Source organism: Littorina saxatilis, unplaced genomic scaffold, assembly GCF_037325665.1.
Source record: "Littorina saxatilis isolate snail1 unplaced genomic scaffold, US_GU_Lsax_2.0 scaffold_2210, whole genome shotgun sequence".
NCBI lineage: Eukaryota > Metazoa > Mollusca > Gastropoda > Littorinimorpha > Littorinidae > Littorina > Littorina saxatilis.
In genome coordinates, this window is record NW_027128058.1 from 1 (window position 1) to 16,382 (window position 16,382).

The following is a 16,382-nucleotide window of genomic DNA, read 5'->3' on the forward strand; positions in this document are numbered from 1 at the left end:
ATGTTCTAAACTTCATCATTGAAACACATTGCTGATATGGCAGGTGTGTGACATAGTCTTCACATGCAAAAATATCTTTAAACATTCAATAATTCCAAAACATATTTTTTGTTCCAATTTCTGTAAACCATTTATGGATATACTGGTCATACAAGCTTCTTTTTACTTTCCTTTTACATTTAGTCAAGTTTTGACTAAATGTTAATAGAGGGGGAATCGAGACGAGGGTCGTGGTGTATGTGTGTGTGTCTGTCTGTGCGTGTGTGTGTAGAGCGATTCAGACCAAACTACTGGACCGATCTTTATGAAATTTTACATGAGAGTTCCTGGGAATGATATCCCCGGACTTTTTTCTTTTTTTCGATAAATACCTTTGATGACGTCATATCCGGCTTTTTGTAAAAGTTGAGGCGGCACTGTCACACCCTCATTTTTCAATCAAATTGATTGCAATTTTTGTAAAGCAATCTTCGACGAAGGCCGGACTTCGGTATTGCATTTCAGCTTGGTGGCTTAAAAATTAATTAATGACTTTGGTCATTAAAAATCTGAAAATTGTAATTTTTTTTATATAAAACGATCCAAATTTACGTTCATCTTATTCTACATCATTTCCTGCTTTCAAGAACATATAAATATGTTATATTTGGATTAAAGACAAGCTCTGAAAATTAAAAATTATGATCAAAATTAAATTTCCGAAATCGATTTAAAAACAATTTCATCTTATTCCTTGTCGGTTCCTGATTCCAAAAACATATAGATATGATATGTTTGGATTAAAAACACGCTCAGAAAGTTAAAACGAAGAGAGGTACAGACAAGTCGCGTAAGGCGAAAATACAACATTTAGTCAAGTAGCTGTCGAACTCACAGAATGAAACTGAACGCAATGCAACGCAGCAAGACCGTATACTCGTAGCATCGTCAGTCCACCGCTCACGGCATAGGCAGTGAAATTGACAAGAAGAGCGGGGTAGTAGTTGCGCTGAGAAGGATAGCACGCTTTTCTGTACATCTCTTCGTTTTAACTTTCTGAGCGTGTTTATAATCCAAACATATCATATCTATATGTTTTTGGAATCAGGAACCGACAAGGAATAAGATGAAAGTGTTTTTAAATGGATTTGGAAAATGTAATTTTGATAATAATTTTTATATATTTAATTTTCAGAGCTTGTTTTTAATCCGAATATAACATATTTATATGTTTTTGGAATCAGCAAATGATGGAGAATAAGATAAACGTAAATTTGGATCGTTTTATAAAAAACATAGTTTTTTTACAATTTTCAGATTTTTAATGACCAAAGTCATTAATTAATTTTAAGCCACCAAGCTGAAATGCAATACCGAAGTCCGGGCTTTGTCGAACATTACCCGATCAAAATTTCAACCAATTTGGTTGAAAAATGAGGGCGTGACAGCGCCGCCTCAACTTTCACGAAAAGCCGGATATGACGTCATCAAAGACATTTATCAAAAAAATGAAAAAAACGTTCGGGAATTTCATACCCAGGAACTCTCATGTCAAATTTTATAAAGATCGGTCCAGTAGTTTAGTCTGAATCGCTCTACACACACACACACACACAGACAGACACACACACACACACGCACATACACCACGACCCTCGTCTCGATTCCCCCTCTACGTTAAAACATTTAGTCAAAACTTGACTAAATGTAAAAAGCGTGCTATGCAGCACAGCGAAACCTCTACCGCGCTGAACAGGCTCGTCAGTTTTACTCCGTTTTGCACAAGCGGCGGACTACGGTCATTGTGAAAAAATGCAGTGCGTTCAGTTTCATTCTGTGAGTTCCACAGCTTGACTAAATGTAGTAATTTCGCCTTACGCGACTTGTTAAACCATGCGCTTGAGTATTGAACATTTTCTTGAAAAGTCCAAAGGCCAGAGAGACCAATTTCATTTAAGGTTTTTTCAATAAAACATAAATAATTAGATTCAATCATATTGTTGATATACAATTTATAAGTAAAACAATACACAATACTTGAAAATTTATTTTTATGAATAGGACTAATCAGTTTATACCAATAGCAAAGCATTCTACATTTCATATTAACATCTAGTGGATATCTTCCAAGTTCACCAAATATCATAGCATTTAGCTTCGCCTCTTCTCCACCAAGCCCCCCCCCCCCCCCCCTCCTCTCTCTCTCTCTCTCTCTCTCTCTCTCTCTCTCTCTCTCTCTCTCTCTCTTTTGGTCTCTTGTTCTCTCTGTCTCTTACTTCTCTCTGTCTTTCCATCTCCTCATCCTTCGTATCATCGTCTTCCTATTTCTTTGCCTCCACGCTGTCTTAGTTTTTCATTTTTTCTCTCCTTTTTTTCGATTTTTCACGTGTGCCAAAATGTGAATTTGCAAAATGATTTGGCCTTTGGTCTTTTCTTCGTCACGTTGGCTGCATCATACAAAAGATTGGTTATTGTTGGTTTGCAGATTGCTGTCTACGGACGAGGCTATATTTCGTCATCCAAAAATGCCTTCAACCTTATTATGCGGAACGTTTTTCAGTAAGTACTTCCTCTTGGTTATCGCTTTTTAACGTCCCTATATCTCAGTTTAAATAGTGGACTCGTGTTTTAAAACTACAGTAGTTTCATTTTAGTCGCTCATAGTAAACATGTTTTCACACTGACTTGCTCTTCATGCCTCATGCAAAGAATTTTTTTTAAACAAGTGCATTTTGACAGGTCACTCTCGCGGAAAATCGGAAGTTCCCAAAACAGGGAGACAAAATAACACGCTTTCACCTTGTGCAGTTAGGCAGTTCGAACATGTCTTATGCGTTGTTTTTGGTGTTAAAAACTGACCTATGATTAAAGAGCAGACATCGGCCTCGAGGAGCACCGCAATTTTGAAGAATTCGTAGCCTTTTCTTATTGAGTATTTTTTCTGCAAAATTGAATATTCATGATCATCAAGACTTGAAAAATAGAGTGCGCCTTGCTGAAAATACGATTTGTTGGTGATTCGTTCGTTACTCTTACCGTCCTGATCACTTACATTAGCACCATAGACCATAGTGTGCGAAAGACTCCAAAAATGCTGATGAAACACACCAACCTCGCTACTTTAATTGGAGCCATTTTGAGCAATGTCAGTCACTAACTATTTTTCGATTAAATGGTTACGTAAACTCATGATTACAAAAGATATAGGAATTTGTTTTTGCAACAATGTTCATCAAGTGATTTTACTAACTACAAAACCACTTTAATTGGAAAAATGTCTTAATTCGCTGAATAAAAATGGGTTCTTTCATACGTTAGATCGGGAAACCCATAATTTGCATCATACAAAATTTGTAATAGACCTAAAAATACACTTAAGTCATTATCGAAAGCAATTGCCTGTTTCAATGATTTTCAACATTATAAATCGAGAAAACAGGACACTTTGAAAGGGATTTAGTGCACAAGACAGATTTTCTGATCACGAATCATTGTGTGAAACTTTTAATACACTATTCTTTCAAGAAGTGCACGTATTTTTTTTACATTTAGTCAAGTTATGACTAAATGTTTTAACATCGAGGGGGGAATCGAGACGAGGGTCGTGGTGTATATGTGTGTGTGTGTGTGCGTGCGTGTAGAGCGATTCAGACCAAACTACTGGACCGATCTTTATGAAATTTGACATGAGAGTTCCTGGGTATGATATCCCCATACGTTTTTTTCATTTTTTTGATAAATGTCTTTGATGACGTCATATCCGGCTTTTCGTGAAAGTTGAGGCGGCACTGTCACGCCCTCATTTTTTAACCAAATTGGTTGAAAATTTGGTGAAGTAATGTTCGACGAAGCCCGGACTTCGGTATTGCATTTCAGCTTGGTGGCTTAAAATTAATTAATGACTTTGGTCATTAAAAATCTGAATATTGTAAAAAAAAAATGCTTTTATAAAACTACCCAAATTTACGTTCATCTTATTCTCCATCATTTGCTGATTCCAAAAACATATACATATGTTATATTTGGATTACAAACAAGCTCTGAAAATTAAATATATAAAAATTATTATCAAAATTTTTTTTCGAAATCAATTTAAAAACACTTTCATCTTATTCCTTGTCGGTTCCTAATTCCAAAAACATATAGATATGATATGTTTGGATTCAAAACACTCTCAGAAAGTAAAAACGAAGAGAGGTACAGAAAAGCGTGCTATCCTTCTCAGCGCAACTACTACCCCGCTCTTCTTGTCAATTTCACTGCCTTCGCCATGAGCGGTGGACTGACGATGCTACGGTCTTGCTGAAACATTGCATTGCGTTCAGTTTCATTCTGTGAGTTCGACAGCTACTTGACTAAATGTTGTATTTTCGCCTTACGCGACTTGTTTTTTTTATAGCAATTAAGGCGTGTCCACTGTTTTGAGCGAACACTGTTTTCGTGGTGCGCCACCTCTGTTTTTAAAAAAAATGAAAAAAATAAACGGCGGCCATAATTCCTCTTTATTTGAATGAATTTCAACTTCAAAAAGATTGTTTTAGAGTGCAGATTTAAAAAAATCAATGCATGAAGAATTTGAACAAACAGTTGGTTATACCGATTACATGAATGTCAAAATGGCTCATTCAAAAATGTCATTTTGAAATTAAAACAAAATATACTGTTCAAAAAAAGAAACGCATAGTTGCTACTTGCCAAATTTGTTTTATTTTTCGAAAAAATTAACAGAAAATCCAATATTTAGATTATTTGTTTGAAATTTGGTATGGACACAGCTGAATGCACACACAGTTCATTTGCATCTTCAAATCAATCAGTCAATCAATACGATTGGGTGCCGAGGCTGTCAAGTCAGTAGGGGGTGTGACTGCCTTGAGCAGCAACAACTGCCCGGCACCTTCTGGGCATGGACTGGATCAGATGCCGGATATCTTGCTGTGGGATGGTGTCCCACTCCTCCTGAAGTGCCTGCAATAGATCGCGGTGATTTGCCGGCGCTTCTTCTCGCCTGCGCACACGTCTGTCCAATTCATCCCAGAGGTGTTCTATCGGGTTCATGTCTGGCGACATGGATGGCCAGGGAAGCACCTGGACATGGTGGTCGGTGAGGAACTGGGTGGTGAGTCGTGCTGTGTGCGGGCGAGCGTTGTCCTGCTGGAATATGGCATCCTGGTCAGCCAGAAGAGGAAGGGCGTGTGGGCGCAGAATTTCCTCCACGTATCGCTGGGCAGTTATGCGCCCTTGGACGTGCACCAGGGTGCTCCTTCCAGCGGTATTGATCGCCCCCCACACCATGACGCCTCCACCACCATGAACGGGTGCCTCATCCACACAGTTGGGCGCGTAACGTTCGTTTACTCTCCGGTAGACCCTCCTCCGACCATCATGTCACTGGAGCAGGAAGTAGGACTCGTCGCTGAACCACACGTGTCTCCAGTGATTCCGGACGGTCCAGCGAAGGTGCTGGTTGCCCCACTGCACTCGGTTCTGGCGATGGCGGCGGGTGAGGACAGCTCCTCTGTGAGGTCTGCGAGCTCTCAAACCAGCTTCATGCAGACGGTTCCGCATGGTCTGGTCCGATAATCGGTGTGGCCCGGGGAGAGCCTGGACAGAAGATGAGGCCGACAGGAAACGATTCCGGAGGTGGCGGAGCCGTATGAAGCGGTCGTGAGCAGCAGTTGTCGCCCTTGGTCTTCCCGCTCGTGGCAAGTCAGCAACGGAGCCAGTGGCTTGAAACCTGACCCACAGTCTACTGATGGTGCTCTGGGACACGTGGAAGTGCCTGGCGATTGCACTTTGACTTTGGCCTGCTTGTAAACGACCCAATGCAATTTGGCGGTCTTCTCTGCTCAATCGGGCCATCTTTCGTCGCTGAATTGTTGTCTGATTTCTTTGTGGCGAACAATCCGCTTTTATGGGTTTTGGAAGACATGGTGAGAGCTCAATATTCCCCGAGTTTCACGAGATTACACTGAAGCATGACGAGTGGTCATGCCAAATGAGCAATTTTGACATTGTAGCCACTGATAACGCATGCGTCACGTGCAGAGCTCACTTGTGGCAATGGACGAAAGGTCGACGACCAGATAAACATTTTCTGCAGTTTGGTGGATATCCTTGTAGCCATATAACTAAATTAACCAAATATTACAAGCTATGCGTTTCTTTTTTTGAACAGTATAGATGTGGGGGGGGGGGGGGGGTGGTGGTCAGTGGGAAGACTGTAATTCTGTCAGATCTTTTGCAAACAATATACAAACATTAAAACATCGTGATGGTTCTTATTGTATTTTGGTTTCTATTCGTTTCCAATGCGTACCAATCTGTGTGTGTGTGTGTGTGTTTGTTTGTGCGTGCACGGTACTTGCGTGCGTGTGTGTGTGTGTGTGTGTGTGGGTGTGCGCAGGACCGTGATTGTGGACAAAGTATCGGATTTCATAATGATCCTGAGTAGACTCCTTCTGACTGGTGCAGCCGGTGAGTACAACATTCACCTGGCTTGTTCTTCACAGTTGGGGGTCTAGTGGGTTCCATGTTACGTCAGTGATATTTTCATTTTCGACAAAAAGGTTAAACTATTGTATTAATGAATCACGGTGTGGGAAACGTTCCATCCGTAAAAAGCTCTGCTCAAGGCGCTATTGTTGCAGCTGCGAGGGAACAAGTTTACACAGTTGTCTAAGATTGCTCACGACGATAGATGTGTTAAACGGAGGTCATTAACATTCTCAAATGCTTTGGGTATCACCACACGTAGACAGCTAGAGGATAGAATTGATAGATATCGCAATAATCGGGAAGTGGGGGTGGGGTTGTCCACTGTTTTACCCATTGAAATTGCGCCTGTCAGTCACGTGACTACACATTTTGTTGTTGCAGCGACTGGGTCCTACATTTGGTTCCATCAGAGACTACAACGTGAAATGATGGAAGACTCTCCGGACTTTGACCACGCTCTAGTGCCGGTCATTGTAAGTCGCCTTTACTTTTCTGCCCATAAACTTGCTATCTTGTCCATTGTAGAGTGAAGGTATTTGACCCACTAGCCTGGTGTAAAGGACGTCGGTCTTCACACTTGAAGCTCTTCCTACCTTGTCCATTGTAGAGTGAAGGTATTTGACCCACTAGCCTGGTGTAAAGGACGTCGGTCTTCACACTTGAAGCTCTTCCTACCTTGTCCATTGTAGAGTGAAGGTGTTTGACCAAACAGCCTGGTGTAAAGGACGTCGGTCTTCACGCTTGAAGACTAGGGGTGGATCTCCCAGGTCGAATTACGTGGCAGTGCCTTATCCCCTCCGTGTGTACACAATAGCACAAGATTTCGTCATCACCATGGGCATCATCATCGTCACCATGGTCATCATCATAATCGTCGTCGTCATCATCATCATTATCATCACCATGGTCATCATGATCGTCACCACGGTCATCACCATGGTCATCATAATCGTCGTCGTCATCACCACGGTCATCATCATCATTATCATGGTGATCATGATCGTCACCACGGTCATCATCATCCTCGTCATCATCATCGTCGTCACCATCGTCTTCATCATTACCACGGTCATCATCATCACCATCACCATCACCATCACCATCACCATCATCATCATCATCACGATGGACCTGTCCTCTTCAAGCCCCTATGGTGTGCAGGTGATGGTGTTTGGAACGATCCTGTTGACCGCCAACGTCTTCAGCGTGTACGACATGGCAGTCAACACGCTGTTCCTCTGCTTCTGTAAGTGTCAGCTTGCTTGTATACATGTATTTGAATATGTGCACGCCTGCACGACTGACTAAGGGATGGAGAAACTTCTTTCAACGTTACCCGCATTCTTTTGGTACAATGTAATTTATTTACAGATCAAAACCCAGAGAGAAAAAATGTTGACACAGTGACTGAGTTTGCCGATGTGCACGGTGTGTCAACTGATTCCGTTCATCCACCGGATGTTTCCGTTCATCCGCAGGATGTGTCCGTTCATACAGCCCCATTTTTGTCACTTGCTTCGGGAAAAACGTTGTGGTAAGTCGTGTGGGCAGCGCGCTTGTGTGATATTGAAAGAATAAGGGAGCGAAATGGTTGGGCTATGTGTACGATAAGTACCAAGGTGCTAGTGAATCCTAACACACGCGGGCCGAACGTGGCAAAATTGCCTGATTTTTTAACATTTTCTTGTTTTTCTCGCTCTGTTATCGAATCTGACCCCTGATTTGCACATGATCACCAAAACCATTGCCTGTTACGACATTTCGCTTGAACAGAAGTTTATAGAAACCCATGGCTTTTGTACAATCACTTGTCTTTTGAAAACATACAGATTCCGTTCATACCCCATGTTTCCGTTCGTACAAAAGTACATGTTTCCCTTCGTACGAAAAGCGTTTCCGTTCATACACATTCGTTAGATCAGAGTGAAACAGGCCCCCACTACAAGTTCTGTGTATTCCAATCGTCTTCAAATAGCACAAAGTACGAATGCGTGTGATATTAGACCTATGTGAACCATAAGATGAATTGAATTTGCAAAAAACAGTTTTGTGTCCGTTGGTACTGATTTTGACGGGGAAATGTGTCTGTTCGTACCACTTTCATCAAATTGTTTCCCTTCGTACGCTTTTCATGACGTTTGTGATTTTTGGTAGAAAGCTTGTGCAATTAGCATTTTAATATACCCCTAATTCGACTTATGTACTGTATAACCCATAATGCATGTTGTTCATGAGTGCAACAACACGCGACTGTGGCTTTTCTGGTGCAATACCATCCCTGTTTAAAATCTTACTGAAGAGAAAACATTTTGATAAGTGTGTCTTCTTCCAGTTTCCTTACACAATGTCATTTCAAAGATCTAAACTTATGTGAAACCTGTTCAAAATATGCTTTCTGCAAGCTAAACCTAGACATTCAGTCTTTTAGCATTTTCAGATTTTTAATGACCAAACTTTTTTTTATCATTTTTTAAACTTTGAAGCTGAAATGCAATCCCATAGACAGTACGGGGGTTGCCTGGCTAAAGTTTTAAAATCAATTTGATAAAAAAAATGAGGGTGTGACAGTGCGGCCTCAACTTTTACAAAAAGTCGGATATGACGTCATCAAAGACATTTATAAAACAAGTCGCGTAAGGCGAAAATACAACATTTAGTCAAGCTGTCAGAATGAAACTGAAGGCAATGCAATTTTTCAGCAAGACCGTATACTCGTAGCATCGTCAGTCCACCGCTCATGACAAAGGCAGTGAAATTGACAAGAAGAGCGGGGTAGTAGTAGCGCTGAGAAGGATAGCACGCTTTTCTGTACCATCTTCGTTTTAACTTTCTGAGCGTGTTTTGAATCCAAACATATCATATCTAAGATGAAAGTGTTTTTAATTTGATTTCGACAATTTAATTTTGATAATAATTTGTATATTTTTAATTTTCAGAGCTTGTTTTTAATCCAAATATAACATATTTATATGTTTTTGAGTCACTTGAGAAAAAGTGACTCTATGTAATCGGTCAGTGTTAGTCTGTCCGGCCGGCCGTCCGTAGACACCACCTTAACGTTGGACTTTTCTCGGAAACTATCAAAGCGATCGGGCTCATATTTTGTTTAGTCGTGACCTCCAATGACCTCTACACTTTAACGATGGTTTCGTTGACCTTTGACCTTTTTCAAGGTCACAGGTCAGCGTCAAAGGAAAAATTAGACATTTTATATCTTTGACAAAGTTCATCGGATGTGATTGAAACTTTGTAGGATTATTCTTTACATCAAAGTATTTACATCTGTAGCCTTTTACGAACGTTATCAGAAAAACAAGGGAGATAACTAGCCTTTTCTGTTCGGCAACACACAACTTAACGTTGGGCTTTTCTCGGAAACTATAAAAGTGACCGGGCTCAAATTTTATGTGAACGTGACTCATTGTGTTGTGAATAGCAATTTCTTCCTGTCCATCTGATGCCTCATATAATATTCAGAACTGCGAAAGTGACTCGATCGAGCGTTTGCTCTTCTTGTTAGAATGAGAAAATGATGAGGAATAAGATGAACGTAAATTTAGATCGTTTTATAAAAAAATTTTTTTTTACAATTTTCAGATTTTTAATGACCAAAGTCATTAATTAATTTTTAAGCCACCAATCTGAAATGCAATACCGAAGTCCGGCCTTCGTCGAAGATTGCTTGGCCAAAATTTCAATCAATTTGATTGAAAAATGAGAGTGTGACAGTGCCGCCTCAACTTTTACAAAAAGCCGGATATGACGTCATCAAAAATATTTATCGAAAAAAAGAAAAACACGTCCGGGGATATCAATCCCAGGAACTCTCATGTCAAATTTCATAAAGATCGGTCCAGTAGTTTCGCTCTACACGCACGCACGCACACACACACACACACACACAAACACACACACCCTCACACACACACACACACACACACACACACACACACACACATAAACCACGATCCTCGTTTCGATTCCCCATTTATGTTCAAACATTAAGTCAAAACTTGACTAAATGTAAAAAGGACTGATAGAGCCTGGATAATGTTTTTTCTTGATTTGTCTAAATTCTGCTCATGATTATCACAGGTGAAGCAAATGGCATGATAGGAGTAACATACAAATGTACATGTTACTTAGTTCAGTCTTAGTTGCAGTGCTGCAAAGCAAGCACAACTGCACAAATCAATCTTCGTTCTTATCAAAACACACAGAAAGCTCCGTCACTGAACACATTACTGAAAAGGGTACGAAGGGAAACAATTTGATGAAAGTGGTATGAACGGACACATTTTCCGTCAAAATCAGTACGAACGGACACAAAACTGTTTTTTGCAAATTCAATTCGTCTTATGGTTCGCATAGGTCTAATATCACACACATTCGTACTTTGTGCTATTTGAAGACGATTGGAATACACAGAACTTGTAGTGGGGGCCTGTTTCACTCTGATCTAACGAATGTGTATGAACGGAAACGCTTTTCGTACGAAGGGAAACATGCACTTTTGTACGAACGGAAACATGGGGTATGAACGGAATCTGTATGTTTTCAAAAGACAAGTGATTGTACAAAAGCCATGGGTTTCTATAAACTTCTGTTCAAGCGAAATGTCGTAACAGGCAATGGTTTTGGTGATCATGTGCAAATCAGGGGTCAGATTCGATAACAGAGCGAGAAAAACAAGAAAATGTTAAAAAAATCAGGCAATTTTGCCACGTTCGGCCCGCGTGTGTTATTATTAGGATTCACCAGCACCTTGGTACTTATCGTACACATAGCCCAACCATTTCGCTACCTTATTCTTTCAATATCACACAAGCGCGCTGCCCACACGACTTACCACAACGTTTTTCCCGAAGCAAGTGACAAAAATGGGGCTGTATGAACGGACACATCCTGCGGATGAACGGAAACATCCGGTGGATGAACGGAATCAGTTGACACACCGTGGATGTGTTGCTTGGGAATGAAGATGTACGACCCTAAGCTAATGTTCTTTCAGTCAACACTGTCTTTATTGGGTCCGGTGGCACCGTATTTGCCAGTTATTGGTTTGTGCAAAGCTGTTCGGAAAAAGTAAGCGGTTGTTATGTCTTGAGTGCTGACAACCGATCATATATGATCCGCAGTGATTCTGTGTGGTCCTGTACTTTCGTGGCTACCTCCTCACGTGGTGGCCCCGTATCCCTTACGGGATGCTTCTCCTGGAAATGCCCCGAAGAAACTGTATGGCTGCCTATATGAGAGTGTCATACATGTTACATACATACTGTAATAACACAAGGTCGTCCTGTCAAGATTTTATCTTACTTTTAAAGTTCAAGCATAAAATGCATTAGACATATCTCTTTGTGTATAAAATATGCATGATTGTTTAACCCTATGTATTGGCCTGAGTGTTGCAAGCTTGCTTGGAACTGCGTGCGGTAGAAAAGCCTCGAAAGAAAAATGCACTGATCTTTAGATACACCTTTCTAAGGATCACTTTGAAAATGTCACGATGATTTTAATGTATGCATGCCTTTTGTCTTGACTTTGATCAAGTGGAAGACCTGGAAAGAAACAATGGTAGCGTGCAGAAACCATACTACATGAGCAAGAGTCTACTGAAATTGCTCCGAAAAGGTAAAACGATGAGAAACTCATCCAGAAAGTCTTTTTGTGTCACTGATTTCTAAGTGAAGTATCTTATCTAACATGAACATTTCGGGTGTATGGTACATTTGCGGAAATATCGGTCGCATACAATGTTCCCTTGAGGACAGGCGGATGGGTATAGGGAGAGAGAGGTTGTGTGTGCGTGTGTATGTGTGTGTGTGTGTCTGTGTGTGTGTGTGTATGTTCTGCAATTTTTAATCTTGAACATCAGCAATACAAATACCACGTTAAACTTACCGGCACGGTTGGCCTAGTGGTAAGGCGTCCGTCCCGTGATCGGGAGGTCGTGGGTTCGAACCCCGGCCGGGTCATACCTAAGACTTTAAAATTGGCAATCTAGTAGCTGCTCCGCCTGGCGTCTGGCATTATGGGGTTAGAGCTAGGACTGGTTGGTCCTAGTCTTCTTCTTCTTCTGCGTTCGTGGGCTGAAACTCCCACGTACACTCGTGTTTTTTGCACGAGTGGAATTTTACGTGTATGACCGTTTTTACCCTGCCATTTAGGTAGCCATACGCCGCTTTCGGAGGAAGCATGCTTGGTATTTTCGTGTTTCTATAACCCACCGAACTCTGACATGGATTACAGGATCTTTTACGTGCGCACTTGGTCTTGTTCTTGCGTGTACACACGAAGGGGGATAAGCCACCAGCAGGTCTGCACATAAGTTGACCTGGGAGATCGGAAAAATCTCCACACTTAACCCACCAGGCGGCCGCGGCCGGGATTCGAACCCGGTACCTCGACCTTCCGATTAAGAGGCCGACGTCTTACCACCCCGCCACAACGCCCGTCTTGTCCTAGTCAAGTTTTGACTAAATGTTTTAACATAGAAGGGGAATCGAGACGAGGGTCGTGGTGTTTGTGTGTGTGTGTGTGTGTGTGTGTCTGTCTGTCTGTCTGTGCGTGTGTGTGTGTGTAGAGCGATTCAGACTAAACTACTGGACCGATCTTTATGAAATTTGACATGAGAGTTCCTGGGAATGATATCCCCGGACCTTTTTTTACATTTTTCGATAAATGTCTTTCATGACGTCATATCCGGCTTTTTGTAAAAGTTGAGGCGGCACTGTCACACCCTCATTTTTCAATCAAATTGATTGAAATTTTGGCCAAGCAATCTCCGACGAAGGCCGGACTTCGGTATTGCAGTTCAACTTGGTGGCTTAAAAATTAATTAATGACTTTGGTCATTAAAAATCTGAAAATTGTAAAAAAAAATTGTTTTTATAAAACGATCCAAATTTACGTTCATCTTATTCTTCATCATTTCCTGATTCCAAAAACATATAAATATGTTATATTCGGATTAAAAACAAGCTCTGAAAATTAAAAATATAAAACTTATGATTAAAATTAAATTTCCGAAATCGTTTTAAAAGCTATTTCATCTTATTCCTTGTCGGTTCCTGATTCCAAAAACATATAGATATGATATGTTTGGATTAAAAACACGCTCAGAAAGTTAAAACGAAGAGATTACTGTAAAGCGTGCTATGAAGCACAGCGCTACCGCGCCAAACAGGCTCGTCACTTTCACTGCCTTTTGCTCTAGCGGCGGACTACGGTCATTGTGAAAAAATGCAGTGCGTTCAGTTTCATTCTGTGAGTTCCACAGCTTGACTAAATGTAGTAATTTCGCCTTACGCGACTTGTTTTCTTTTCTTCCGTCCTTCCTTCCTTCCTTCTGTTCTAATCCTGTCCTTTCTGTGACAGGAAAAGGAGGGACTGAAGTGGAAGGCTCCGTGACGATCCTGGACGCTTTGAAAGACCCAGGCAGATTACGGGCGGATCATACCGCGGCTACCACTAGGATCAGTACTGTCTCGCGCAGGCAGAAATCACTCGAAGGCCAGGAATCTTGTGATGGGAGTGATGTCGATGATACTCGATACTAGGAAGATAATAATTTGTTTTAAGGAAGAAAAAAAACGTCACTTTGCACAGACTGAGCACTTTGGGTATGCGTTCAATTGAAGGCATGTTGTCCACATAATTATATTATCGTATGTGAAAGCCCAGGCACCTCTTATCTTTGATGTCATTCCGCAATCATTTAGACAAATGTCAACACTCATCAACGATGGGAAGAGATTGAGTAGCAACAGAATGATCTCACTTGTAAGACGAGTTCCTTAAACGTCGACACTCGATCAATAACGAAACGAAGAAATAATTGGGGGAACAAATCTTAAAATTCCAATGTCAGCACTCAAGAACGAGAGAAAAATAACGAGTAGGAAAAGAATTATTTTAACGTCTAAGTAAAATCTAGAGTCGATGACGGTAGACGTACAGGTTGCCGTGCACGTTCTGAAACTGAAAAGCCTTTTCTAGACTTCTCCATTAAGAAGCACAAGAATGATGACTTGCAAGTAACACTCACTAAAGAGTGGGAACAATCTTAAACTCTAAGGAAACATTCTCTAAGTGATACTCACCACAGAATGATCACGTTCGTCTCAACCCTGAGAAGGATAACTTCTAAGTAACAAATAAAAAAATGTATGATATATGATTAAAAAAAAAAGCACGTTTTTGTAACATTTGTCTCCTCTTGAGTTCGGTTGTTTCAAAACATTTGTTCACTATTGTCGGTTGTTTACTATTTCTAATTAACCTTATTAAAATTCTTATTCATGAATAATCATTATTCAATGTATGAAAACGAAGAACCGTCATCTTTTTCTTTCCATTTGTGCGTATCTTTGCGCTCGAGTGTGTGTGTGTGTGTGTGTGTGTGTGTGTGTGTGTGTGTGTGTTTTATAGACCCACATGATAAGAGAAAACATAAAATGAAAAGTGTCATGCAACAGTTTCACCAGTCACGCTCATAACTTAAACCGTAAAATTAAAGCGAATATCTGGATTATTCCCACATTTACTTATGTATTTTTACTGCCCAAGCCGGCACAATACAAATCAAATTAACACCGCACACTTCATTGAAAATATCACACAATTTTGTATACAATGCGATCAGCGCTGGTGCAGTATGAAAATTAGAAAAAGATTGAAGATGTGTGCTTGCCCCACAGTACGAACCATGGTGATGCTTGTCATCGGTGCGTATAAATTTATCCAACACAATCTCAGTAAAAAAAATTAAAAAATAAATAAAAAAGCCAATCCGCGGCGTTGTCTTTGAAATTAATGTGTTTCATGTCACACTCACAAACTTAGTAACTCGTTCATAAAAACGCTGGAAGAAATTATTACATTTTGACAAGTTTGATACCCCATAATTATGTTTCAGCCGTTCTATCAGAAATAAGCACGTTAAGCCCTTGTCGTCGTTTTAGCCTTATAACTCTTTGAACTTCCGACAAATGTAAATTTTTAAAAAGAATCTTCACTTTTACAAGATGGTATATACGCGGGAAGGATCTTTAATGCATCACTTTAAAAGATCTGTATAGCTAGTTACTGAAGAATACACGTGAAAGAAATCAAACCAAGCCCACAGATTGAATGTGAAATGTGTGTGTGACTCTGACATCTTAATAGTGATAGTGTTTGTATGCAGCGAGGTGTTCAGTAACTTACAATTTGATTAGCTAGTACATATATTTAAATGTTCATAATGTTGTAGTGTCTCGTCTGTTTTAAGCAACACCACAGTAATGTCTCATGCTTGAGATAATTAAGTTGATTTGATTTGAAATATTGCCTCCCGTAAACCATCCGTTTCTGATCACTGAGCTCCCCGAGCCTCTACATACAGTACAAACATACTTCCATTTGCACGCTCACCAAACGGGAACATCCTGGCTTCTTTTTTACATTTAGTCAAGTTTTGACTAAATGTTTTAACATAGAGGGGGGAATCGAGACGAGGGTCGTGGTATATGTGTGTGTGTGTGTGTGTGTGTGTGTGTGTAGAGCGATTCAGAGTAAACTACTGGACCGATCTTTATGAAATTTTTCATGAGAGTTCCTGGGTATAATATCCCCAGACATTTTTTTCATTTTTTGGATAAATGTCTTTGATGACGTCATATCCGGCATTTGGTAAAAGTTGAGGCGGCACTGTCACACCCTCATTTATCAATCAAATTGATTGAAATTTTGGCCAAGGAATCTTCGACGAAGGCCGGTACAAACAAGTCGCGTAAGGCGAAAATACAACATTTAGTCAAGCTGTCGAACTCACAGAATGAAACTGAACGCACTGCAATTCTTCAGCAAGACCGTATACTCGTAGAATCGTCAGTCCACCGCTCGTGGCAAAGGCAGTGAAA

The 16,382-nt window shown here is 40.5% G+C and overlaps 1 protein-coding gene across 1 annotated transcript; it reads left to right on the forward strand.

Annotated features, from left to right (window-relative positions):
* Nucleotides 1-2,469: 2,469 nt before the first annotated feature.
* LOC138956425 (choline transporter-like protein 2) lies at nucleotides 2,470-14,801 on the forward strand. Its single transcript, XM_070327787.1, has 6 exons — nucleotides 2,470-2,538; nucleotides 6,386-6,456; nucleotides 6,859-6,950; nucleotides 7,639-7,723; nucleotides 12,031-12,111; nucleotides 13,858-14,801. The coding sequence occupies exons 1-6, from the start codon at nucleotides 2,522-2,524 to the stop codon at nucleotides 14,037-14,039; spliced, it is 528 nt and encodes a 175-aa protein (XP_070183888.1). The 5' UTR covers nucleotides 2,470-2,521; the 3' UTR covers nucleotides 14,040-14,801.
* The last annotated feature ends 1,581 nt before the right edge of the window (nucleotides 14,802-16,382 follow it).